General features: G+C 40.3%; 1 protein-coding gene across 1 annotated transcript; it reads left to right on the top strand.

The window, feature by feature from the left end:
• Positions 1-46: 46 nt before the first annotated feature.
• Positions 47-27,909, top strand: tlcd3a (TLC domain containing 3A). The gene is made up of 5 exons (XM_010731103.3): positions 47-456; positions 8,126-8,212; positions 11,648-11,867; positions 18,255-18,350; positions 19,935-27,909. The coding sequence occupies exons 1-5, from the start codon at positions 335-337 to the stop codon at positions 20,238-20,240; spliced, it is 831 nt and encodes a 276-aa protein (XP_010729405.1). The 5' UTR covers positions 47-334; the 3' UTR covers positions 20,241-27,909.

The following is a 27,909-nucleotide window of genomic DNA, read 5'->3' as shown; positions in this document are numbered from 1 at the left end:
CCGCTTTCATTCCGGCCGGGTCAAGACTTTTATTTTGACAGTCGCCACGGAAGCTTCCGCTCGTTTCCTTTGACTTTAGCTCGACAGTGGTGCTGCTGCTGAGCGTCAGCAGTGTGTGTGTGTGTGTGTGTGTGTGTAAGAGAGAGAGAGAGAGAGAGAGAGAGAGAGAGAGAGAGAGAGAGTGGTGGTGGATGGTGGACTGTTCCCGGTGAAAAACACCGACCCCCGGCCTCACGGAAAATGCCTCACCGCCGCGTGTAGACGGCCGAAGCTCGCGGAGGGGGAGAGAGTCAGGTCTCCAGGCAGCGGAAAATAGAGGAAAATAAAAGGCAGGATGTTGCAAGTTTTAGCTTGTGGCGCCGTAGTTTTCCCCGGTCTCTTCTTCGCCTTCAGGAGGATCCTGCCGTGTGTGTTCAAACACTGGAGCGATGCCGACGTGGTGCTGGTCAGCGAGAGGTAAACCGGCTAAAAATCATCACTTCACACAGCACAGCCTGATGAAACTACACCTAGCATTTAGCACCCCCCCCTCTTTTTTATTATAGCATTTGACCTTGCTTAGTGTGGCTTGAAGCTAGTAACAACTGTGGCTCGTTCAGTTAGCTTAACGTGCCTCTCTGTTTTGTGTATATACCGCATTACCGGGATGTTTACGTGGATTAAATTGTGTTTTTATTATTTTGAAACGCCGCTACAAAATGGACACACTTCAAACCGGTCTTTACAGTGATGATTTGCAGATATCCCAGCCAAACTATGGGTCCCTGCAGCAATATAGAAACGCTATAACGTTTGTAATGCCCTGAAACACACAGTGCACACTGTGCTTTCATAGACATGTTGGATGTTTAGTTGTATCTGTGCGTATGTGTGTGAAAGTGATACGTCTGGGAAGCATATCATGTATCCACCAGCGCTCCAAAGTTGTGCTAGCATGCATGTTTTCATTGTCACATCTCAGTATCTCATTGAAGACCCTGCATCCACACAGGATCCAAAACCTTGAGCTCAAACCATCACGTCTGCAGCCTCTTCTGTAACTTAACATCTCACCTTGCATTGAGTTGCAAAGTAACAATTCATACAGTTTGATGCATGTGTGCATGTGTGTGTGGTGTGTGACTTGCTCACATGTGCACAGTTCAGTTCAATGCTCATTTGTACGCTGTCACTCTTGCTAATCCTCCCCTGAGCTCTGGTCAGGGCCCGACTGCTGAGTTAGCTATGCACTGGAAAACACTGAACTCTACTCTTGGATAACGCTTCCCACTAATTTACTAATGCTCATCTAACGGGAAAATGTTGTTCTTACAAGCGACCGTGCCTTGGGGAGGGGGGGGGGGGGGGATGTCACACTGTTTGTTCACCACCCAAAGCGGCCTTCTAGATTCTACTGTATCTCCTCTGTCACGCAGATCACAAGCTTGGACCGTGATAGTAGTCTTTGGATTTTAGTGGAACAGTTACAGCACATTCACCACAAGTCCAAAGTCTCAGTGTATTTGTCAAAAGTAGTAAGTCATTGTGCGAGTTCAGCTCATTTCAGCACATGTGACGACACATGGCAGTTTATCTATGAGATATAATGCCCATGTGTTGTTTTTTTAATAGTAAATTACATTAATGTAGTTAGTGATGTAGCAACCATTTACACGACTGTGATATCACTTAGCCCAGAAGTGAACACATGCCTTATTTGTTTGTGAGTTAAAGGGATGCTGATGTGGTGCAGCGCTTGCATATAACGCTGATGGACTTGTAAGAGACATAATAATGAATAATATTAGTCTATACAGACCATCCGGAATCATCAAAAGACTTGGATACAGTGTTGGAGACGAGGCTCCGTTCATTCTCATGAAAGCTCCTCAGTAGCACATGAAGCCAAAAAAAATCTTCCGCTTATGCTTCCACATTGTGCGACCCGTAAAGCGAGTGCACTAGAGGTTGAGCTGGCCGATCTGCTAATATATGCATGAAACGAACGGAGGTCTTGACACAAATTGAGCCAATCCTGGGGAGTCACATGATGCCATTACTGTCATTGCACAGTTTGGCCACTATGTCAAATTGGCTTTAAAGCGTGGCTCACTTCCTGCGGGCCTTGACTAAAATAGGTCATGCTCTAAAAATCAGGTATGCTACAAATCCCACAAATGCAACATAATAGCGTCACTCATCAAACCCTCGCATGCATGATAAGTGCCCACATCTTTCAACAAATTTGACCACCCCGAACAGCGTCCGACTGATTTCAGACGTTAGCATTCTTTCTTCTTGCACGGGTTGTGTTTTTTCATCCATTCATGCAAATTTTTCACTAAAAGTCGCATCCACACGTTATGTAGGCGTATATAAAATAAATATTCTACATGTGTGGAATGCTTCTTTTAAATGAAGTCACTCAGAGGGAGGGGCTGCATCTGCTTTTTACAGTGTCAGTGTTTAGGTAAAGGGATACCGGTTCAACAGGATACATGTAACACCTTACTTTGTCATCCTATACCTCCTAGATGTTGTCTTTCCATTAAACTCTGAGCCTTTTCTCATCTACGTAGCACTTTTTTCACACCTTTTTAAACACTGCGTTCACATCGTCTTGGATTTCTCCTAATGAAACGGCAAATAACGGCTCCTGTTGTTTCTTTTTGCAGTTTATCATCAACTAAGGTTGACCTGGCATGCAGCGTCATGCTGGTCTGCGTCAGTGCTGTAACTTTTTAATGTAGTAAAGTGGAGATTACTTCATCAGCATTACAAACAACATTTAAGAAGTTGTTGAATAAGAAGCGAGGATAATCCCAAGCATCGATAAAGATAATCCACACACAAATAGTTGCTGAGAGGCAGCGGAGAAAGCCAAAGAAACTATTAACAAGATGAAATTATGCTATTCTTACATATAAAATGAAAATTTAAGCGTGAGAGCGTTTACTACCAGATAAAATAAAGAAAACAGCAAATTCTCATGCTTGCAACGAGGTAACATTTGTCATTTGTGCTTGAAAAATGCTGTTAATCGAGTCTAAAAATAGTTGCTTATTCATTTTTGGTTTCATCTCAAATCATCTACTGGCCGTTTAAGACATCTCAGACCTAATCATTCGTCTAAGCTGTGCTTTTTTTCCCCACAACTAGACAGCCTTCCGTGTCAGCACGGTCAGCCACACAGGGAGAACTTCCTTATATGTGTCCAGTCAGTGTCTGGAAAAGAGAGAAGTGGGTAATAAGAGTCAGCAACGATAACCATCATGACTGAACTCACAAAAAGATAAGTAATCATACCGGTCACATAGCTTGCTTGACAGGTGATCTCAAATAAGCGTTGATGCTGAAACACAGCAAAAAAGCAAAATATAAAACAGGTGCAATCTTAACCCACTTAAAGAAAAACGCTTGACTTCACAGGAAATTATAATACTCATCGCCCGGCACACGCTAAGCTTAAGAGTCTTGTGGCTACAGTTACCATATGCCTTTTTAAGTTTCATACAGCAGCAGTGCTCTCAATGTTAAGCACTTACAGATGGTTAACAGTGCTTCTTACCTTTGTGATCGTGCTGCCTGTGCTGCAGTTTACCCATACACAGAGGGTGTCAAATAACCACCATCAAAAGCACCTGACGTTAACATAAATATCACTTCAAGATTACAGTAAATTGGATGTTTGCTCTTCAGTGTGACTCAATAAATATATGTGATGTGTACTAAATATTATACCCCTATATGAAAGGGATGGATCAAGTATTTGCTACACCTGACGTTACTGACGATGATCTAAAATTAGTTGTTTTTCTCAGATGTAATATGTATCATAGGGGTATTGAATTATATTATATAGCAGTGCTTTAAGTTACACAAATAAATTGCCTGACTTAAACAATTGATGTAGACTTTTCCTTTTTATATTGAAGTTTGTTTGTCTCGAGACAACCACTGACAAGAGGCCACAGTTTACCCGCCTATATGGTTCCAACTAAAGATCGGTTATTCTATTTATTTTGCTTAAAATGACAATTTATGGTGAAATTAAACAAATGTAGAAAGGGAATGAATGAAACCAGTTTGCATTGAAACAGTGAAGCGATTAGCCAAAGTATTAAGATGATTTTCTGTCCGTTGCCTGATTGATTAATTGTTTATTTACGACTACTAAAGCGGTTAAGGAACAGTGCAGTTAGCGATGTAGCTGCATCCATTTGTGCGATTGAGGGGTTGTGATAGCGAGAGAGAGAGAGAGCTCCTTCTTGCCATGAAATGCACTTTACCCCGCTTGCTTTTTTTGCCTCTGCTGTCACTTTTTCTTTTGCTCTGCTGCAGCGCCAATGGTACCACAGATTACGTAGCCCATTTACTGGAGGAGCAAGAAGAAGAAGAAGAAGAAGAAAAAATCACCTCTCCTGACTGTCAGACACTGTATGTGTGACATAACATGAAAGAGCAAGTGGTCCGTATATAACGAAACAGTCCGTAGGAAGACGTGATTGCGGTGAAAGGGAAGCTGGGGTTGCTTACTGGCCTGACACAGCAGGAAAAGAAAAGACAACATTGCTGGACAAGGCAGGGAGGCATTCTTCCCTTTTCCCTCTCTGCACGCTCCTCACCCCGTCAACCTCAACCTTTCATCAGCAGAGAGAGAGAGGGTTATTGCTGGACACACAATGAATGGGTTGTGTAAAAATCTGGGTCTTGTGATAAAGTATGCAACCATACAGCCTGAGAACGCAGCCAGGCGTGGGGGGTAAAGTGCGTGTCTGTGTGTGTGTGTGTGTTTGGGGGGGGGGCAGGAGTAGGGAAGAGAGAGAGGCCAGTTAGTCTTTTCCAGCTCAGGCCGGTCGTTTTGTAGTTGCTGGTCATGTGGTCTTCGTTGCCTTGCCGATGCTGGAGTCATGGCCGCATTCCCATGGAGATTGGTGTGAGGTAGCAGCAGGTTCAAGCAGGAAACCACACAAATACACTCTTTGTTTCTCAATCTTACCATTTGCAACACACTAAAACTCGTTAAAAAAGAGAAAGAAAGCAGTCTTTATTGGCCTTGTAAAACTAGTCATTATTTACAGCAGGACTAAAAGTCTTAAGCTTTTCTTGCACCAGGGGGAATACACAGGTCGTGTCAAGTCCTACTAACTGAGACCTGAGTCGAGCTCGGTCCAAATGATATTCACTCTAATCAGATTTGGTCAAGGTCCAGTTGGCTAAGGTTTTAGGCTTTGTAACAATATGTCCAGCACCCTAGTGGATCCATGAATATCCTATATCAGGGCCGATCATGTGCAACGCCATTGTCATCGTATGGGAAAAGTTGTGTTTTTTGAGGCAGACAAGAAGTGGGTACTGTGAAGCAATTTCTGCTCTTATTGACGTTAGATCTTCATTAATTGATGGGGCATCATGCTGTTGTGATTGGTTGGATCTGTTTGGGTCAACTCTAGCATCAGGTCTAACTTTCCTTGGATCTTTTTTGATTTGATTTGATCGATTTTGCTTGTGGATCAAGTATCGTTCAGACCAAAGTTTTAGATCCCTGAGCCCCTTGTGACAAAACGACTGGACTGACGAACAATATACCGACAATTTTGCCATTTTCAGGTACCAACAGTGGTGGAGAAATGTAAAAGTTGTCCTTACAATGGTCTAAGAAGAAAGACTATATGGCCAGTAAACCGTAAAGGGTTTATCCCTTTGGGAGTGTGAATGTGCTCAATGAATTTCATCTGTTTTGTTATGAGATATTGTGTGTGCACTGTGGAGTCCCTAAAATACAAAAGGTTCATCCTATCATAAACTGATACGAACTGCCTGATGATGACTGTGGAGCAGTGGAGCCTAAACTTTTCCCTTTTGAGGGTCAGAACTCAAACTTAATGGTGGGATATGGGCCAAAAGCAAACACCAGTTGAATTGAAATGAAATATATTGTATTGTTAAGATGCAAAATGGTCCTCGGATCCCAAGTTCCCGTAATTCACTGACTTCCTGTGTAGGGTAATTCTTCCGCCATGCTTGGATGATGAAAAATAGTTAATAATTAGGGAGTCCTACATATTGTAAGAGTGTGTGTTAACCACACACAAACTTGTAGTTTTTTGTATATCTTATCAACAACTTGGACGAACAGACCAACTGACTGACATCGCCTTGTTTACAGGGCAGAATCTTAGTAAATAAATACTGTAAATTATATTATTTCTGACCTTTTGACTCAATCTAGACCTTTAAACCCAGTGATTCCTTCTGTAATCCCTTTTTTATTTAGAAAAGTATAGCTCCAGTAGTCCTATAGGGGTATTTATGCAAATGCAGTTTATTTCTGGTGGTAAAATGAATTGGTAGTCCTCAGCTCAAATCTGTTTACTGCTGTCCTAGTACAGTATTAATCCTAAACAAGGCCTGCAAAGCAAAGGAAATGTATGAATTCAATTTGCATTAGATGCTATGTCACAAGGTAACTTTTGTTTGTCCCCATTCATCGCTGTAGGTGGTGACATAAACCAGAACCACAAGGTGCTGGGAAACGTTGAAACATTTAAATGCAGTGGTGTGTTAAAGGGGTGACTGTCTCTAATGGCTGCAGTGAGTGTCGGGGAATGAATTACATGTTTTCTGATTTCAAAGCAGCTTACTGTCAGCGCTGCCAAGTTGGAGAACAGCCAGCGAGAGAGCTTGTCTGAGCAAAAGCAGCCATTCATAGTTTGAACAAATTGGTGATATAATCCAACGTCCTGTTTAAAATGGCCACAAAATTAACTCTGTTGGAGCGTTAGGGGTGGATGCATCTGCAACTCGCTGACTGTAAACTGAGCATTCAGCAAGTTTCTTTCACTATAGTAAGGTTAGAAGATTATGACGTTTGAGTACACTCTTAAGATGCAAGGCCTGTGAATGTTATGTATGCAGTGTGCCACCTCACACAGTGACACTTCAAATAGAGATGTACCAAGTTCTCCTATGTCACGGGTCTGTTTATAGACGAGGAAAGTCAAGGCCAAGCACTGCTAATCCCATGATGGTACACTGAACTTGTAGGCCTGACTGCTGTAGTAGTTCACCTGAAGGGGCACTTGATCTAGATTTTATTTTATTTTTTTTGCCCATGGACACATAGGTCACATAGATAGGATAGTAAATCGAATAGACCAATGTGGCAGGTTTTACAAATAATCTTTAATTTAATATCCTATATGAGTTATTAGTTCATGTGGCTAACCACTTTTTCTTTGTACATTTAGCTGAATTGTTGTATCCCAGTCCCCAGAGTTACTCTACCACCAACTGTCCAACCGCAACACTGAAAATCTTTTGATGGACTGGAGATCAGAGATAAAAGATAGAAAATTGAATTTAAATTGAACGAGCATGTTATATACTTTATAGATCAAAGCTTTATCCAATTGAGGAATACCCAAACTCATGGAAAGACAAAAAGCTAAGGATATAACCTGCTCTCTGTTTTCACTGAGGTTGAAAGGGAAGGCTTGGGTTAAAGTGGGGGAACCCTAAGACACTGTGTAACCCTATAGGCCTTGGGTTAGGGTTAAAGTCTTACATCTGTTTCCTGCTTTATTTTATTTAAATTTCAATTCAATGTTTCATGGCTTTTTAGACTGTTTGTTTGAACAAAAGTCTTCAAATAAATAAAAACTATATTTATCTTGTATAACTCCACTTGTATTCATTTGATCTTGGCACATTTAACCATATATTTTAGACAGACCGAACCGATTATATTGCTCTAACCCAAATGAAAACCAATGCTGCCTATAAAAGCATAAATAAATATGCTATAAATATATAATAAATATATGCACACTGTGCTTGAAAAGTTATGTTTAATATCATAAAATTTCTTCATGTGGGGAGCATCAGTGTCTGTACAAATCTCATCGCAATTCATTCACTGGTTGTCAGGATGGATTGCATTTGTTCAATATGTTGAGATCTTTCAGTCTAGACCAAAGTGGTGAATCGACTGACGTTGCTATGGCTAGAAACATCAGACATGAATATCCTAATTTTACAGTCACTGCTGTGACTGCTCAGTATGTGATTCATGAATATTCGTGAATGTCTTGGCTCAGTCCTTTTACATGACCTTTCTCTCTCAATGTTTTTGTGTCCTCCGCAGACTGGTGTCTTCTATCCATGCCATCATGGCAACCACGGCCGGAGTCATCGTCGTGTCATCATGCCGGGGCAACATCATTAACGACAGGTTAGGCTCTATGCTATCAATTATTTAAAGCTCATTCATGAAACAGTGGTTACTAGTAATAACGCAAACACCACCTCTGATTTCCCACTCATTTACCCGCAGCACTAGATGGTTAGAAACAAGAACTGGGATGGGACTTTTCTGTCGTGTAAGATCAACGACCCACACTGGAAACGCTAAATGATGCTTTTTGCTGACGTGGGGAAGTTATAGAAAGGTTCAACTTTATGCAAATGTCCTTTTTACATATAATAACAAGAGCCTAGCAGCAACCAAATCAAGTTTGTTTTCGTGACTTGGAACAGGAAGAAAATGTTTTCCACTGCAGTCTAAAAATACAAAATGGGAGAAAAGTGGTCAGTCTCTTCCCATTTCTCTAATATACAGTGGCTTTAACAAGCTACCCGGACTATGCATGAGTGCACATCACCCTGAACGTAAAACATGACAGACAAGAAACAGTCAGCATCTTTGCATCTGTAGTAATGAATGCAGCGTTAGCATTGTGCTGCATCTTCCTGTCCAGTGTTGCATGTTTCTTTGAATCTCTTTTTAGTTTCTTTGCTATCTGCTGCTGGGTTTTTCCTTTCAGAAAATCACTTTTTGTTTTCTGCTCGCCCACACTACATAGACTTATTACATATGCTACTGCACTTCCTGATTAATTTGAATTAAAAAGATGATGTTAGGACAAAAGGTTACGCGGTTTTCAGCTAGCAAGTGGTTCCTAAATGCTTAAGCAACTGTTATGTTTTCTATAAAAATAAGTTTTTTTTCACCCATTTTCTTTTCAGGGGCGTTCTACCTTTACATGCTAGTGTTAGCATAGCATTAGCCTCCCTTATGCATTTAGCAAAGTGTGACGCTAAGCTAATGCTAACACCGTTAGTCCTACTGAGTCAGCAGCCATACGCGGGCAGGCCCACTTTCAGGCCGCTAATCTCAACCGCCCCTCCCCGTTCACCCATAGGGCTTAATTCCTCCACAACGCTGCTCAGTTCTGCTGTGCTGTGACGTGCCGCAATGCCTGGAGCTTATCAGACACATGCTCCAGAGTCAGACCCGTGAATACTCTTAATACTCCTTCACAATCTGTCACTTCATTTAGCCTTCATTGGCTCAGTTGCGGTAACGTTAACGATGGTTTGCAGTGGAAAAAATTCCCAATACTGAGGAAATGGTATTAGCTCCATCCTGACGCTTTAGCATATTCAAATTTATACCTGCACTATATTTATATATCCTGTTCATATGTACATACTCTGCACATAACTACTCTGCACTTCTTGGTTAGATGCTAAATTGCATTTCGTTGTCTAAGTTACTTTGTTCAATGACAACAAAGATAATCATCACTGAACAGCTAACCTGACCAGTACTGTCACAAAAAGTTGGTATTATCCTCTTAAAGGAAAATTCTGGTTTATCCAAACTTGGGACTAGATGTGACCATCATTTCATGTCAGTTATAATAAACAGAGAAGTCAGATGGGACAAGAAACATGAGCACAACGATTTTAAACATTTTAGACAGTGTGACCTGGTTCAAATCTGAAACTTGGCTATAGGCCATATTTAGGAGTTTTCAAACTGTGATAGAGAACATACGGTCTCTTCAGGATGTTTCTGTCAGCTGACATATGCCGTAGGCTAATAGTGATATAATTATGATCAGCTAATATTGGCCCTGTGAGTCACCGGTAATTGAAATGAAGTGGTTAAAATAATACGGCAAAACAAAAAAAGTCAGTTTGTTTAAAAACCTGTCTGACTGCTTGAGTTTCTTCCCCTGCTGGCTATGTCTTCATATTTCCAGATATTAGTAACGGACTCTGGTGAGAACATTATCATTTAACAAATAGAAATGATGCCAACTTTGTAATAAACTGGAATTATCTCTCAAAACTGCTCAACACGTTAATGTTTAACGGTATTTCTTGATGGCACAAAACAAAATTGCTCATGCTGGGTCCTAAAAAATACAATAATACAAAACTACAGTATAAAATCAAGAGGTAGTGTTATATGTATGCATATGTGTATGAGAAAAATTAGACTCCATGTGAGTATAAAGAGCCAGTTAATCAGTATTTTGCTTTGCCCTTAATAAAGCAATTATTCCAGTGTTTCCACTGCAAACCACTCCACAGGAAACACAGTGTACACCATTAGATCAACTCATGTAGTCTTAGTCTGAGCTGTCTGTTGTGCCTTACTGCTCCTAATCTCCATTCACTGACCTTAAGAGCTAAAGAATCCAGCCAGAGGTCAAAGGTCAGTAGTTCAGCTCTGCCCTGCAGCTTTACTCCATTCTGTCCACATAATTACCCATCTCTGTAATCAGTGCTCATTAGAGTGCTGCAGCCATCCAAGTTGTTTATTATGCTGTACTTACATAAGCCTGCCTTAAAGCCTTTGCATATGTTCAGAGAGGCATATAGGTTAAATGAGTGTCTATGCGTGTTTGCCTCCACTGACACTAAAGGGCATTCAGTTTATCATCTACTGGTGCTGAATACTGTGATAATACTTAATTATTAACCGTGAGAGGACCCATTTGTGCCATTTTACCTTCATAAAATAATGAGCCATTGTCCATTTGTTTTCACATGATTCTTGAGGACAACATGTTTTGTCTTCATGCAGACAAAATATTTCCTGTTTGTCATCAAAGCCTGATTAAAATTATTGCCAGATGTAGCCTTTGCCCCAGAAGACCAAGTCCACTTATGAAGTGAGGTTGCTTTCATAATAGTTGATCCCTTATTTTTTTCCTTCCACCTCCAAACTCCAGCAGGTTATTTCGTGACCCTCAAACAGACTGTTTGTGTTGAAAAGACGCTCATGTATGATTTCATTGTTCAGTTTTTTGAGGCTAATGCTATGCTAATGTTAACGTGCCACCAGGTGCACAGCTCGGATGAAACATAAATCTGCCGTGGCGTCAAGATTACAAAAAACTTTGACTGCTGCTCTGCATGTGATTTCACATGTGATTTAACATGTGATTTTGAGCGTTTAGCACAGTGTTGATGTGTGACTGACTACCATAGCCTCTGTAGTCCTTTAAGGTTTCTGCAGTGGGAGGGGTCAGCAACGAGGATTTTATAATGAAGTTTTATCTCAGGTTTTTCTCTTATATTTGAAGTGGTAGCACAAATGTGCGGTCTTACTTATGCTATCAAAGTTATCCTTGTCTTTGACGTTGTTTCCCAACGGCAGGCGTCACCACTTCTCTATACTATCTTTCAGAATCCATCGCTGTGTTTCCTTTTTTTTTCTTGTTCCTAAAAGACACAGTTTGTCATGTGGACTTGGTTTGATGCAGCAGATCTCCCCACTAATGCAAACATGACAAAACTATTGTCACATGAAAAAGAGACCGAGGAAAACAATCTATAATATTTACATGTGTTTTGTTTGTTTCTTCCTCAGGCACTGGCTGGCCACCTACTTTGTCATCTGGTATGGTGTGCCCTACATGACATACGACATCTTCGCCATGTATCTCAGTCACTACTATCGCTTCCGCATCAAAGGGCACGAGGAGTACAAGCAGCATTCGCTGAGGACCGTAAACTCCTTCGTGCGCAGAGAGTTCCTGCTGGTGTTGCATCACATCGCCCTGCTCACTATCCTGCTGCCTGTCACACTGGTGAGGATGAGGAAAGGAGGGAGGAGGTGGTGAGAAAAACGAGGGAGGGATTGTAGGCAGCATCGATGAGGTCCTGTTGTCAGTATTCAACGGCAATAATTAAAAATCTGAACGTAGTAGTGATGGATAGCTTGCTGCATTGGCTGCTGGTAGGATTCACTGTCCTGCAGTGCTGGTGCTAAAACGATTAGCATCACAGATCTCGATCTTCATCTGCACTGTGGGATTACTGGCTGTTTACTACAACTGTCATGGATATCGTCGGGTTATATTCAATGTGCGTCAGTGACACCAGTTGTTTTAGGTTATTTATTTGTTTATTTATTTATGGTTTATTTGATAGGGACAGATACGGTATACATAGACAAACTGAAAACAGATACCCGATGCAAGTGTCATAGCCTTTGTAGCGGATGCTAATTTGCAACTCCCGTCCCTTTTTAAGGGCTTTTATGAAAATAGGAGATTAAGACAGTAAAATAAAAAGACGGTAGGCTGAATACAAAAAGATACAATAAAGCCTGCATGTAAAAATATTGCTTTTAGACAAGAGAACAGGTTAGTTGCTGAATTAAACAGTGTTTGGTAGTTCTGTTTAAAAATGGTGAAGTTTGCAGAAAATCTAAAGTGATCTGATAGCGAGTTCCAGGAAAAGCTGTCTGAGCAAAACATGAAACTTGAAGCTGCTCTGGTGGAGCTGCTGCCGCTCCATATTTGAGTTAGATTTTGCTGTCTTTTATTAAGCTGCACAAAAGAGTAGATACTAGCCAGCTTTGTCAAAAGAAAGTCAAACATTTGACTTATCTACAGACTTTCAAAGCAGAGATGGTTAATCGATATATCAACAGAAAACTGATCTGTAAAAAATATTGCTAATAATCTAGCAATTGTTAGCAACTTCAAGCAAAAATAAGAAAAATTCACTTGTTCCGGCTTGTCGATTGTGAACTTGTGCAGTTTTTGTTTGTTTGTTTACAATGGGAATAAACTGAATATTTTGGGGTTTTGGACTGAAAAACAAACCAAACAAAAGCATTTTTGGTGTCAACTTTGGAAAATTGTGAAGGCCATATTCCCGTTTCCTGATATTTTACCAAATGAGAAGTCAATCACACTACAAAATCAGCCCTATCAAATTAAGGTGTGTCTCTGTTTACGTTATACATCACATTACTCCTGACCAGTTTTCAAAGCAAACCTTAGTGGTTTTAATGAATTGAATGGGTTTTTTTTTCAGCAGCCATTGGTGTCTCTTCATTTCAGCTTGGTACAGAACTCAACTCAAAAGTTGAAACTCACTTCTGATAAGTCATGTTTTATTTTAGCACTGTCCACTGCCAGTAATGCGTCATCAGTGTGTACTGTAATGTGGTGCACTGTTTTCAAATCAATCCTTGCTTTAAGCTGCATTATCTCCTAATGATCACTTAAGTGGCAACAAACAAATAGTTTTGATGCTCACTGTTATGGATCACATCAAATGATTCTCATGTCTCCGCAAGTCAGATTTCAATGTCTGCTGATTATAAATGGACGTAGAAGCTTCCTGGAATGTTGGAGATGATAAGTACATCAGTATGCAAACATGCTAATCCACCTGGTCCTTTAAACATCTATTATCTCACTGCATTATCTATACAGAATTGCTACACACAAGTACATGGTTTGAAGCTGCTTGCAGCTTATATATTGTACTAATTTGAGGTCTTCAGTACATGTAAGAACTCAGAGTCTTTAACTCTGACACTCAAACTGAACTGACTGTATTGAATCACCATTATCACTACTCACTGTGTTTTTTCTCTCCTTTATTTTAATCGAGTTTCTCTCACTTGAGGCTGAAAGCATCATTATCAGGTCAGCTGGCATTCACAGTGCTTTACTTCCTGTTTGGAAGCTTGAAAGGCCACAAAAGCCACAGAAACATGATCATGATGGCTGTTACAAATAAGCAGCTGCTGAGCTATTAAGCCTTTAACCAGTGGTACAGGCTGAATAATGAACTGAATGAAAACAGTTTGAAGCAAGCAGCAGACTGAACTTAATACTGAAGAAGAATCAATGCTAATGTTGAAGCTAGTTTTCTGTTGTATTCCTGTCCTATCCACAACTCCCTTTCTGTTGCTGTTAAAGCCGACTGGGAACCCAAATTGTTCCCAAACAACAGATTTAAAACGTTCATAAGGTTCTTCCAGCCGTGGCATTTTATTTGTGCTGAACCTGCGCTTAGTTCGTCAATCTACATACCATGTAGACTGTGTGTAGCTGTGCGCACCCAGTACCGCGATGGTTCGGCACAAATATATCCCTAGTCAGTAGTTAGTAGAAGCTTTCATTTCTACCAGGATGTAACATAAGAAGACAGAATTTAAACCACCAAGTGAGACTACAACTATCCAAATGAAATGATGTTGTGGTTCCAGAGGGTAGGGTAAAGGCATTTCTATATACTTCAAACAAAGTGCTCGTCAGTTCGTCAAACAGTATTTGTAGCCCTCCAGAAGTCAGGGCACTGCTTCTGTTTTTCTAACTTTCTGAAACCTACAATGCAGCATTCACAATAACTTCTCACAGTAATTTAAGCCAGGTTTACAAAGATGTGAAAGAAGGTTTGATTTTTTTTCTCTCAAGCTTTCTTTTTTTAAATTTCTTTTCAATTTTTCACACATTTGCATCTACAACCTTCTGGATACATACACCGCATACACCGTTATCCTTGTTTGAACTGTTAATCTCACTCCTCTCTAGGAAAGCAGACTTTTCACCTTAATGCCTTAATGTTTTCTGTTATAACAACGAGATTATGCTGATGATCCAGTATGCAATTTCTGCCTAAATCTCATTACTTAAAAACTGAATTGTTGGTCAAACTTTAACCACAGTGTTCTCAGATTTATACAGAGCAGAATACTTGGTCCAAGTATTAAAGCTTCAAAGGGAGTAAATGGCAGGAAAAGAAAGAGAATAGCAAGCCAATTCTTTCTTTGAAACAAATGGCAGCGAATAATTATTAATGGTTTTCTTTTATGTCCTTGAATTGTAAGAGTTGCAGATGAACAGGAAGAGAAATTGAAAAGGTGCGGGTTGTTTTCTGCTGAGATACAAGTGTGTGAGGAAAAATGGAAGATCTCAATGTACATGAAACAAAAGTATTGAAAAAATGGTTTGATTGGATGAATATACAGTCAGATGTTAAGTGAGGGCAAAGAAAGGAAGCAGGCAACTAAAGAGGAGTGGACTCCTAATGACTTGTAGCAAAGGCCTATTGAACTGTTCAACTTGAGTTCACTGGTAACATAGTTTAGCAGCAAAGTAATTTCCTTCAAAAGTCTGCAAGGAGCTCTATAATAGTACATGTTCTGATTAATGAGATTTACCTGGAGCCTTCTATTTTCCCTACAAAATGTATTTCATCACACGCTTAAACTGGGTTATTCAGAGGCTTGCTCCAGACTGTATTCTACCTGCTGACAGAGTATTTATATCCCATAGAGTTGACAGAAACACGTAACATAGCCACTCTCCTCTCCGAGTAGTATCCCAGGTTAGCAGGCCAGGTGCAGTGGAAACCCGGCCCTTTGTTTGCAGTGGCAGTCAGTGGCAATATGAGATCACATTACCCTACATTATTCAGCTCCAGCTGCAGTCATTCTCTTTTTTTCTAAACTCACCACCCCTTCCTGTGTTCCTCCTCTTCTCTTCAACACTCATCAGCTTTATGCCACTCTGGCTTGCCTTGGTAATACATGAGCTGGTAGAGTTATCCGAAAAGCCATTAAAGGACACTGACATGGAGGAAGAGGAAAAGACTGAACCTTTTAGATGTAGATGATGTCAATAAATTGATTACTTCTAACAATAGGCTTTTTTTCATTTAAAGATCCAGGTATTGTGCATGCTCACTCAATATCATTAATGGTATTAAGTTGCACTCATTGAAGTCAGGAATTTACTCCTGTACTTTTCCTGCCATGACTAGTCAGAAGGTCTGTTGTGGAAAAGCCAGTTGTATCAGTATACTGTAGTAGTATTAGCAAGTTGGATGATAATGTGGTAAGTTGGCAAATAAGCCTGAAGTTGACAATGACGAACCAACCCGAAATTATGGTCATGCGCATATTTACATCAGTAATTGACCCAGATCTTGACCTTATTAAACAGAACATTGTTTAATGTGAGGACTAGAAAAGAAATAGAGCAATGCTTTTCAAATCGGTCCTCTTTATTGGCTCATACTAAGTTTCCAAATCAGTATCGGGAGGGGAAAAAGTTGAATAGCTGCACTGGTCACAAGGTTTGGGCGTGATCAAACAAATACAGTTGCGGCCAAAACATGCATTATTCACAAGATCTTTGTGGTTTAGAGATGAGGGTTAGTAGCTGTCTTTGACAGTTCAGGCACCAGATCTGGATGCCTTCCTGAGGCCTCCTGGTGGAGGTATTCCTCAAACAAGTTGTAGAGCAGGGGGTGCATGGGGGATATGACTGGAGAGAAGCACTATTGTAATGAGTTTGCTGGCACCACAACCTAGTCATTACATTGCAGCCCTATATTTAGACAGGTTTTTTAATAATGGTGTAAGGTGTTGCCTCAACTTCTAGTCCAGATTTCTGGGTTTGACAGCGTGTAGTGCTACATTGAATAGATTTTATGTTCATGTCAACCTTTTAGCTCATGGCTAACCATGATACTCGTGTTGTAAATGGTTCTGATTTGCACACAGAGTTAGGGATAAGGTTGTAGGAAATTCAAATAAATCGGTGGACAGATGGTAAGCAGGCAACCGCTAATACACCTATTGTACTGCAGGCAAATTAGGAGGATTGACTGGTGCGTCAGAATAGTGTGTTGTGGCTCACAGCTCAGGCCAGTTTTAGCACAGCACAAAGTATAAAGAATGTAGAGACTTTTATATCAGACCTACATTACAATTGAGACCAAGTGGCCCTTTTTCAGAAGTCTTATTCGGCATCCACAAGATGGATTCAAGTCAGCCGTTTCTTAGCAGTGTATGTAGGCGATTGCCCATGTCAGGTGGGGGGTGGGATGAGGTAGCCAGGTAGATTGTTAGGCATGGTGTAAAGTTCCCTACTGTGGTCGCAGTCATTCTCTTCATGGGCAGATGGCAAAGCCACGTCTGGAGCCACTAATGGTTTATTCATAATAAGCACACAGCAAGCTAAGCTACCAGACAGTGCTTGTCTTTTGTCTGGAGTCTCTTTATCCATCTAGACTGACTCACCTATCCTAGGGTGGCCTCTCTTAACTGCACAGCACTGTGCCACTGGTCAATATTTGAAAGCTTCATTCATTACTTATGTACAGGACATCTCTTCCTCCTCTGCCACAGCTACACTCTTTGTTGCCATCTTGAAAGCGCGGTGGAATAAGACATCTGTCTTTGTGGTTGTGGCATTGTACAAAAAAAAGTAGAGATTATCCCCTTGCCAATATCAGATAAAGGATTTGACTCCACAGCCTAGAAGTGTCAGTGTTGAGTTTAATCCAGCTAAATCTAATTTAGGATTGAACACATGCTCAGTACTTTTGTGCATGTGTAGGAGGGTACAGTACAAAGATGTACGTCCATCCTTGCTAAAGAGACTACCAAACCTTGGTAACCTTAAAGTATTTATTGGAAAGCATTTGGATTAGAGTTTCTTGCATGGATCTTGATTGAGATTGGTGTTGATACTCCAAAACCTGCACTTCTAGACCACAAACATGATAGCAACATAGGTCCCTCCCATATTTAAGACGCCACACAACAAAGGCCAAGCAATGCAGCCTTCCTTTGCCTTTGTTTGCAGGACTTTTGTTTATTGGAGTTAACCCCTAACCTTCATCAGCATGTGTCACAAGAAGAAGCCATTTTGATGATGATGATTTGATGAAATGTTTGCTATAACTTTTGTTTCAGTGACATCTCATCTATTACACAAAACACAGGATACAATCTTGAATGTTATGTAAAGGCTAATAAAGGGAATCTTCTATTCACACCATGCAGATTTTAAGTACATCTCAAATTGGTGTCACCAGAGGACCAGCGACCACGTGAAGCACGTAGCAACCTTAAGTTTTAGTGTCACCTGCTTGTTTTTACACCCTGAAATATAGGATGTTATATAGAATTGTTTGTAAGATAGGTTTACACGACATATTTGCTAACAGCACCTTCAGTTTTAATGTATCCAAATCAACAGTTAGAAACAAGTGTGCTGGAAAACCTGATATTTTCTCATGTGTTTCAAAGCCTCTCTAAGCAGATTTCCAGTGAGACTGTCCCAGAAATTGTCCTTGAATGTCAGCTGTTTTTTTTGTTTTTTTTCCATGCTCATGTTTGTTTGCTCACTCCGTGTGCGCTTTGTTTGTCTGTTCCACAGTTCTTCAGAAGGGACCAGGGGGATTTCTTCATCGGCTGCTTGTTTCTAACAGAGCTCAGCACACCCTTTGTCTCCCTGGGGAAGATACTTATTCAGGTGAGACAGCATGTACACATGTTAGGGCTGTCAGTTTTTCCAAAAATCAAGCTTAAACCTGTCTAACATCACATTCTCCCAGCAATCAAATGTTGACTTACCAATGGGCTATATATCTTTGCATATAAATGTTGCTATCTTATCAGTCAGGACAGCTGGCCATGGTTGTCCATAGTCATGCGTTGGGGTTTATCCTAATCTGGATCCACAGGGCTTTAAAAAGAATGATATCTGAAGAGTAGCATAGAGAGTTGTGAGTGTCTTTTTAGATTTAACAGTGTTTGTTCTAACAACATCTGCAAAAAAAAAAAACGTGGTCATGTCCAGAGTTTGGGTAGCATTAGAGACTCAGGCAAACTCATTATCTTAGGTATCGTTACATTTGCCAAACTTGTTTTTAGTCCTCAACCTAAAAACCTTTCTCTTGTAATGTTAAAGGTCATCAGTTGGAGGCTAGAAATGAAAAGCTGTTTTTGTTTCAAAAGTGGCAAATTCGGAAGAATTTTAAGTGTTAAACTGCCACTGTTACTGCACGTCCTCAGTTTTGTACATCTATTTTGGAAAGACAAAAAGGTTGTCAGTGATACTGTTGTCTGTAATTAATGCAAATCTTAGAAAAATATGGCCCTTAAAACCACATTTCACACACATGTGCGTGTATAAAATATGACTTTAAGCCTTCCAGCATCAGCGCCGTGACTCCCTGCCTGTACAACAGAAAGTCATTCATCCTTTTTCTTTTGCTGCTCAGGTGATGTGCAGTGCTTGCATCATCAAAAACCCGAGTATCTCGATTTCAGTATCTCTACTGTACCATCAATAATTGAGGTGCATGCCTCACCAAAAAAAAAAGAAAAGAAAAAGCAACAACAAAAAAACCCATCAGTCAGTCAGCTAAGAAGCTATGGCACTGTTTTCTCCTTAACTCATCCACAGCCGTCACCGCCTTCATTAGTTCCACCCGTGCGGTGGGAATTACCCACGACTATACACCCTGACAAGCACATGTGCTGTAGGCAGAGGCTGTGTGTTTGAGAAAAGCCATAATCTAAGAATAGAAGAGTCTTACGTGTATCCCAGTGTAATCAGTGGACCGTGGAATTTCAGGTCTTTGCTGTCATCTGGTGTCAGCAGAGGAAAACGGCAACGCTCTGCTGGTCCCTGTCTTTAAAAAAACGCTGCCCTCCTTTGGCCTGGATCAGCACTAACAGAAACTCTGCCAGCCATTTTTTTTCCCCGTCAGTTCCTATTGATTGCCACAGTCTTAGGCATCACAGTTAAGAAGCAAACATAGAATAACATGGGATTTAAAAAAAAAAAAAATGTAATAATACAATAAATACAAAATGGGAAAAACAAAAGAATTTGGCAGAACATTTTATTTATTTATTTATCATAAGGTACAGGTCTCATCTGTATTTTGACATTTGACACTAACATACTACACTGCACAAAGGTACATGATATACGATAAGAGTTAACATGAGGAAACAGGACTGTACACGTGGAAAATATGTGTTTTATCTCACCGCGTCTTACTTTTAAAACTTTCTATCCCTTCCTCGTTTTTGTCTCCTTCACCAGCTCAGCCTCCAGGATTGCTGGGTGCACAAGGCCAATGGCGGTATGGTACTACTCACCTTCTTTATGTGCCGCATCGCCTTGTTCCCCTACATGTACTGGGTGTATGGCAGCCACTACAACATCCCGCTCTACAGCGTGCCCTTCCACCTGCCGTTGTCCGCCAACCTGGGAAGTTGTTGCATCCTAGCGCCGCAGGTCTACTGGTTTGTCCTGCTTTGCCGGAAGGGCTACCGTCTGTACCGGCGTAGCCGTATGGCGAACTCGTCTTCTGCGGCTCCTGTCATTGACAATAGGAAGGATGATTGATATCCGGTTCACGATTGCCCGCTCAAGCCGCACACTCAGCTACTAACGCAACTACTTCTGCAAAGGCACTAGTCTGACTTAACACATTTCAAACCCCACCATTGTACTGTAGTACACCAGGACTGCCTGCTCTTGTCCCACAACTCCGGGCATTTTCCGCACACTTTAACTCCTCTATTACAAATCTGCTGCCTAAGTGGACCTCTCTACCAATCCAATTCTACTACTGAAGTTTGATGATTTGGGTTTATCTATTTTTTTTTTTTGGATTTGGCTCTTGCCTGGATCTTGTTGAAGTGCTACACTACATCTGTTAACATTTATAACACTGAAGAAAGATGTTTGCTTCCCTGCGAGTATACATGGGAGTAAAAGCACCGGAAACTGAAGAAGAGCCTCCGTTGAGAGACATTATCTTATCTCTTACTCCTACTGTGTTTACAGCCTCTGCTGATTTGGAAGGTCTGTTACAGTGTGCGTGTGAGACTTGCTGTTATGACAGGTTGTATTTATTTTTATGGTTTTGCTGTAATGTGTTGGATAGTTGCGTTCCCTCTTCCATCCATTCACTAATCACACTGACGAGAAGGATTAGGAATAGTGGTGGGTGGGATGCAAATCCAGGCAGTATTAGCAGGAATAACTGTGAGGGACACGTCACCTCATCCACATTTGAGAGCTAAAAACAGCTACATTTGCTAAAACCCTTATTAATGTGATAGCTTCTGACTTTTCACCTCTGTTCATTTTGTTCGCATGCCACACCATGGCCTCAGTTCGCCAGCATCAATCCCTGTCTTTCCTCTCTCTGTAACATCCGACACACTTTCAACAGCCCTGGCTCATTTGTTTCCCCGAAACCAGAAGCTCTGTACCCGTAGTGTGTCCCCAAGAATCAACGCTGCATTCATGTTCTTGGGAAACTTCAGTTTTAACAAAGTTGAACGTTTTCAGGAATTCAGTTTGGCAGAGTTTGGGAACAGTGGCAACAACAAGGAATTACCTCCGTTGTGGGAACCATTCTTTGTCATTTTCTGTGAAGCGCATGGCATAAACCAGCTCCATGCTGGGTTTTTTTTTCTTGCATGTTAGCTTGATACTGTAAAGTTAAGTTATGTCCTCGAATATATCACCTTAAGAAAATACAGACCAGATGGATCTCAGTATCTAAATATTACAAAGCCATGAAAGGACAAGATAGGGCCCTCTGTTAAAAATAGCCTGTATTTGAACTAGCGTACCCTCAAGTGCGAGGACAGCCGGAATTGTAAATGTCTGCTGTGTCTGTATTATTTGCATAAGTTAGGATTTTACAGAGCAGAGGGTATGTTAGGGTTTCTTGCTACTGACGGATTCATCTTTTGAATCGCTGGAGCATCGCTGCTGCTAAGGAAACACTGCGATGCTGACAGTCGCGGACAAATCAGTCTTTGAGGGTCACTTGTGGTCAAAAGTCAAAGGCTTTTGGAGATTTGTTCTTTCCTGTAAAAAAGTACCTCTGCTCTGCTCGTCAGACCACAGAGGGCCTGAATGGGGACGCTTAATGTAGGATGAACTCAGGGCCAAGGTTAGAGCAATAAGGTGAGCAGTGGCTCGCCAGGGTGGATTGAAATTTCTGAGCAACTACCACAAAACATCGAGGACATCCTGATACAGATCCAGTTTAGTTTCCCTGAGGCTCAGAGATTTATGTGCACTTGTGTATTAACTGTTGCATTGAGCACTTCACACAGGGTTGTATATACTTCCAGTTTTTAGAGATTTGCATCACATTTTAGTTTAATCTCAAAGACAAAACATTTTAGAACTATATTTAGACATCACAATCAGACCTGAGAGGACTTTTTTTTATATCATGCAGAGCAATTATTTGTTTTGTTGAAATTATAAAGACATTTATCTAAAAGGCATTTATGAGAGAAAATCATTTAATATTCCTGGTCATTCAAGCTTTATAGTGAACTAACCGATTAAAATACACGTTAATGGCCTTTTTTTATGTCCTGCAAATTCAATCTATGCAAAAAGAGGCTGCTGCGGTGCATGTATACAACACTAACGTCAAGTCATATCGAACTGATCCACGCCTCAATGTACTTCTCTTGTTTGTTTTTTTTGTTTGTTTTTTTGGGGACCATTCATTTGTTTCTACTGTGCATTTCTACTGGGACTCCACACTACAAATAACAGTCTCGTGTTACATTTCAGTTGAGTTGGAAGTTGAAAAGTCTTTGTCTGTCTTTCAAGTTTACCTCACTGATGTTTTGATTAATTCAAGTTTATGTAATGCTGGGGAAAAAAAACAAACAAAAAAAACACGACTGTATATTGATCATTATTAACAACTTTGTAGCATCATGCCGAAAAGTTTACAACTTAGCTCAGTTGACAAATTGGACAAAGTTTTCCCGTTTGAAACTGACTTGACAGGGCTGTCACTTTTTTCAAAAAAGGTTTGAACGCAACTAATACGAAAAATCGTTGGAATAAATTTGAATGAAACTCACTCACTAATGTTGTTGTAAAATTTGACATAGCTAGCAAGCTAACGAGCTTTGTTTTTTAATGGCAGCAATTAGCCTTTCCCTTATCCGCATTTTGTTTGGGTTCAAATCCAAAATGTTTCCACACATTACGCTCTCGGAAGGTTTTGTGTCATGATGGCTCGTTTCTTTTTTTTTTTTTTTTTGCGTTAAAGCGAGGCTTCGTAACTTTTGCCGAACAGCAGCCACTGTGAATCTTTCAAAGCGAAAGATGTTAAAATATTAGCTAACAGTAGCCACCATAAGCTAACGGTCATACCAGACCAAGTGAGGCTGTAGGTGGAAATCCCGAGTCTGTCCCCTGAGTTAAGGTGAGGGTGTTTTATTGCTTATGAATTCGACTTGTTTTCTTTCATAAGTTACATAGGCTCGCTTTAACAAAGCAAAAGCAGTGTTTGAAATTTCGAATAAATCATGACAGCCTCGTGACTTGAGGGCTCTTTTTTAAATCTCAATTTTTCTACCCTGAAAGAAGTCAAAAGTTTCAACTTTCATGCATCAAGACAGCTAAAAAAGACCAGTTGTCGCATTATGGGTTCTGTAGTGCTCCTGTGTGGTGGTCCTGCAGTCAGTTTCTGCACGCCACTATGGCAGACGCATCAGTCTCCACGTCTGGTTGGAACGGCAGTGCAGGGAAAAGGTGATGAGTCTTGTTGTTGGTAGACTGACTGTTTGCTGACGAGCAGCGCAAGGATGAGGCAGTAAGGAGAGCCGAGCTGCTGAATGATGGGCTTGTTTGTCTGGTTTGGCTGCGGCCCCAATAGAGTGCAGGCCTCTTTTGTCCATTGCTGACCAGGCCACTCTTACTGGAAATATCCCAGGCTCTTTGTCCTGGTTTCAGCTGAACTCTCCCACTCTTGTTTCGTTATTGTTCTGTTCACCCACAGCATCTTCTTACATCCACTGTTGGTGGTAGTTACCTTTGACATTAAACAAAAACAAAATGCTGTGTTCATCAGTTTTATTCTTACACTTTAGTCCCTAACAAAGTTGGACTGTAGTCATAACTAGCAGTTTAGTCACCCATTTTTATTTTTGTGGTCAAAATCTGCATGTCATTCCTTCCCAAATTGTGCGTCACCTCCTTCTTATCACCTCCCTTCCAGCCTCCAATCCTCCCGTCATTCCTGCTCTGGTCTTTCATTTTTACTCCTCTCAGTCTCTTGGCTGATTTGCTCTGCAGTGATAGAAAGTTGCTGAGAGCGTTCGCAGAGCAGAGCGTGCCCTCCCTCCTCTCTGCTGCCATCTGTCGTCAGGATTATCTGCTTGTCCACTCAGCAGTTTGCAGGCAGGGCCAGTTGGGATCAGTAGATCCGGGCGGCCGGCCGGCTGGCCGGCCATTTCTTATAGAAACCGTGCATGTAGTCTGCCGCCTTTAGACACACATATCTGTTTTCAGCCACCGTGTTCTCACCCTCCACTAAGTACGACATATGGTGTGGTTTTAATGCTTTGGGATTGGTTTCATCTAATGTTCTTTAATGACTTTATTATTGGTTGATGGACACAACATTTATACCATCATGACACAAAACATTTTGAGGTGTAGTAATAGTACATCAACAGACAGAGAATGCCCCCTCTTGAGGTTTTGCTAGAGTCAGGTTTTAGATGTTCAGAAAGTCACTTTAAACTTCCCTTGGGCCGCGATTTTGACCCATTTCATAGTTGCAGAAACTGTCAAATCTGACAGATAGTTGTGGAAATATCTGTTGCATTTGACAGTGTTAGATGAACTAGACTTAGCTTTGAATTATTGTATTAATATAGAAAATATGACATTCCACAATAGATCATGATCATTAAAAGTCTTTTTTTCCTTCATTGTGTCCCTCTGGTAACTAAGAAAGGAAATTTCTATATTTGTAAGACTGTGACGATGTCCAAAATTCAAATGTAATTTCTGTACATGAAAAATAACACCCATATCAACTGATGACTTATCAATACCTGATGATTTTTAATAAAAATAAAAAAAACCAATACCTGATGAATTATTCTGACCTGAAGTTAGCCTGCTACACTGACCTGACCGCAGTGTTTAGTTCTTGAAAGTTTCATAGCCAAGGGAAGACAAGCCACCTTATTACCATTGCTAGCAGGCTGGATGACTGCCTCATGCAGTCATGTTGCACATAAACAGCATTTGATCCAAAACCTGAGAAAGAAAGAATTACGAAAGGTTTAAGGCATGCAGAGTACACATATCTTAACAGGTATTCTTTGTCACATGATAGATTCTTATTGTAGAAAGTCTTAAGTACATCCTCTTTGCTCAGGGTTTGAAGTTTGATGAAGTTAACATATGTGTGTGTATAGAGGTTTATTGTAAGATAATGAAACAGACAGATTCTGAAGATGATCTTGAATGGTTTCTTTTCTATATGATGTTTGTTTGTTTTTTCCTTAGAGTTTTCTTCTATTTATGCTTTCCAACATGGCTTGTGGTAATTTAATTTCTAAGGGTTGGTAAACCAAAGACTGAGTTGAGCACTTGAGTTTATCACAGTAATTGTATGAAGAGAGATCCATTTGATTTTCAGTATTTTAGACACGCTGTGACCCACCTCTCATTTAAAAACATAACTACCCTCCAACTGTATCCTCTTTCCTTGGGTTTCCAGAAAGTGACCAACTTGTTGGGTCTGTGATGAATGAAATACAGTTACCAGCTGTTAAGTTGACTCTTTACTAAGATTTAAGTTTGGGGCAGTGACATTTTACTACTTTGGTTTGCACACTGGTTGTGAAACTACATCCTGATGTACCTCTTTCTTTACCCATAACACATTAACATTTGAAAAGATGTGATTTGTTTTCCCTGTACTTGTATGTAATGGTCAAATTTAATTGTCTGATTCCTGTTGAATGGGAACATGGACACTAAAATGAATACGAGTACGGCTCTGCCACATCGTGCTAACACTGGTTAGCATAGGCCTCTGCCTATTGGTAACACTGTTTGCTGGTTCACTGTTCATGCAAATGCTACATCTTGCATTGTCGAGTCATATCAACCCCCAAGCTAACAAAAACGTTTCAGCACAGGTCTTTAGGATGCTAACACTTAATTTATGTCAAGTGGTTGTTCCAAACCAACACTATATGTTTCACTATTAAGTTATGGATGCTAACATTTCAGCAGAATGGTCTCTATTAAGTGAGAGTGCTCTCCATGCTAACACTTGGTGCAGACATGGGTCCATGTGGCTTTAAGGCATAATGAGCTACAAGCTAACAATTTATGTTGACACATTATGTTAAGTTATGGTAAGCCCCATGCTAATACTTTAGCCTACACTATATTCAGGCCACCACTGATGATTGATATGTTAGCGTTCATTCAGTTCAGCTCCCATAATGTTTTGACATCCCTCCTGTGTCTAAGACGGATGGGAGCTGTTGTTGGAGGCTAACACCGTGTCAGACATGCACATTAAAGAAACTAGGAACCAAGGAGGAAATTATGAATGTGGCAGGACTTTGGCTCTTTTTGGTTTGGGGTTGTAGCCCTGTAAGACTCCTGTAAGTTAGTGCAAAACACTACTGTGTCCAAACTTTGGTGTCTATGTTCCCATCATGTTAATCTTATGTATATTTAGGTAATACACCTTTTTTGAAGTTTCTGTGGATTGTTAAGATGTGAATGGGAATGATAACTTGCACGTGGGATCTCTTCTGCCGCCATGATCTTTTTTGTATGATTTGCTGCTTTGTCACATTGATTTATGGTTGGTCTCTCTTTCCTGGGGAGTGCAGGATTTGGCTGGGGTGGGGGGGGGTTGGGTTTGGTGGTGGGCTTTTTAATGAAGGCTGAATAAAGGTTTTAAAGCTAGAACAGGATTTAAAGTTTGTGGTCTAATGCCATGTTCATGTCATATTGGATGTAAATAAAACTTGATGGAGAGTGACATCATTTCATGCTGATCCTGGAATCCCAGGATTAGTACTAATTACAAGTTGTTGTTTGTCGTCACCCAATTGGTGTCAGCAGCCGAACATACACACATCATTAGTAAAAGAAAAAGTTGTAATGACACCAGTCAGTTCTACATCTAAAGCATTGTCTGAACGTGTAGCCACAATACTCTGTTTTTGGTTTCTTCTGATACAATGTGAATGCGGCATTAGGCTGATGAATTGCACGGGATAACTTTGGAAACATTTTTGAATGAGGTGCGAATAATGTGTTGCTGGGACTGATTTTGATCTGTGGACAGTGAACCAAATTTGGTCTCCAGTGCCTTGTGAAAAATCTATTTGTGATACCCACAAAACTCAGTATGAAAGAGCTAAGTTTGGCAGGCAGTGTTTACAGGTTGTGGCTGTATTTATTGTGTTTACCATCATCATCATCCTCATCATCCTCATCATCCTCATCCTCCTCATCCTCATACAAAATTACTGTCTTAGCAAGCATCAAGAAAAGTCTCATTGTTCATTTTAAAATCACATCATTCATATTTTAAGCGGTTGAAGCTATTTGGAGAAAAAGAAATTGCTATGCATCTACTGCTAGAATGAAAATAAAAGTTTGATTCTGTTGAGATTAAGCCTTTATATTAATATTTTGTAGTATTTCATATTTTGTAGCATTTAATCTATATTTTGAAATCACCAAACCACTCCCATAATGTTTTTTTTTTTCTATATGGATATACATTCTCATTTGAGGTTGAAACCCTTTAAAGAATAGACATATTGTAGTCTTGAATTTGTTTGCTGTGTTTCTGTTTTACAAATATCATCTGTCAGTTTGGAGGATGTGTACGTTTTGGAGATTTTGGATTTTAATCTTGACCTGCTGTCCATATCACTCACTGTTCCACCATGGGTGTGTAACTGACTTAAATGCAGCACCTTCACAACCTTTAACACTTCCTGCCCCACATTATTTTTGATAGCATTCTAATTTTTCATACATATATATATATCTCTATCAGATTTGATGCATCTGTCCTTTTTTGTAGCGTGACCTTTTTTGAGGAAAATTTCCTATCTGAAGAGACTGGACTGTTTTACGAAATAGCTTGAAAGTATTGATTATAAGAGGAGTTATGTACTGTAGCTGCAACTTGTGAATTCAGAGCACCCCTTTAAAATTCAATAAATTTGATTTGATAGAC

This window comes from Larimichthys crocea, chromosome III, assembly GCF_000972845.2.
Source record: "Larimichthys crocea isolate SSNF chromosome III, L_crocea_2.0, whole genome shotgun sequence".
Taxonomy (NCBI): Eukaryota; Metazoa; Chordata; class Actinopteri; family Sciaenidae; genus Larimichthys; species Larimichthys crocea.
The sequence above is the reverse complement of the archived record's forward strand: the minus strand, read 5'-3'. Positions and strand labels throughout refer to the sequence as shown.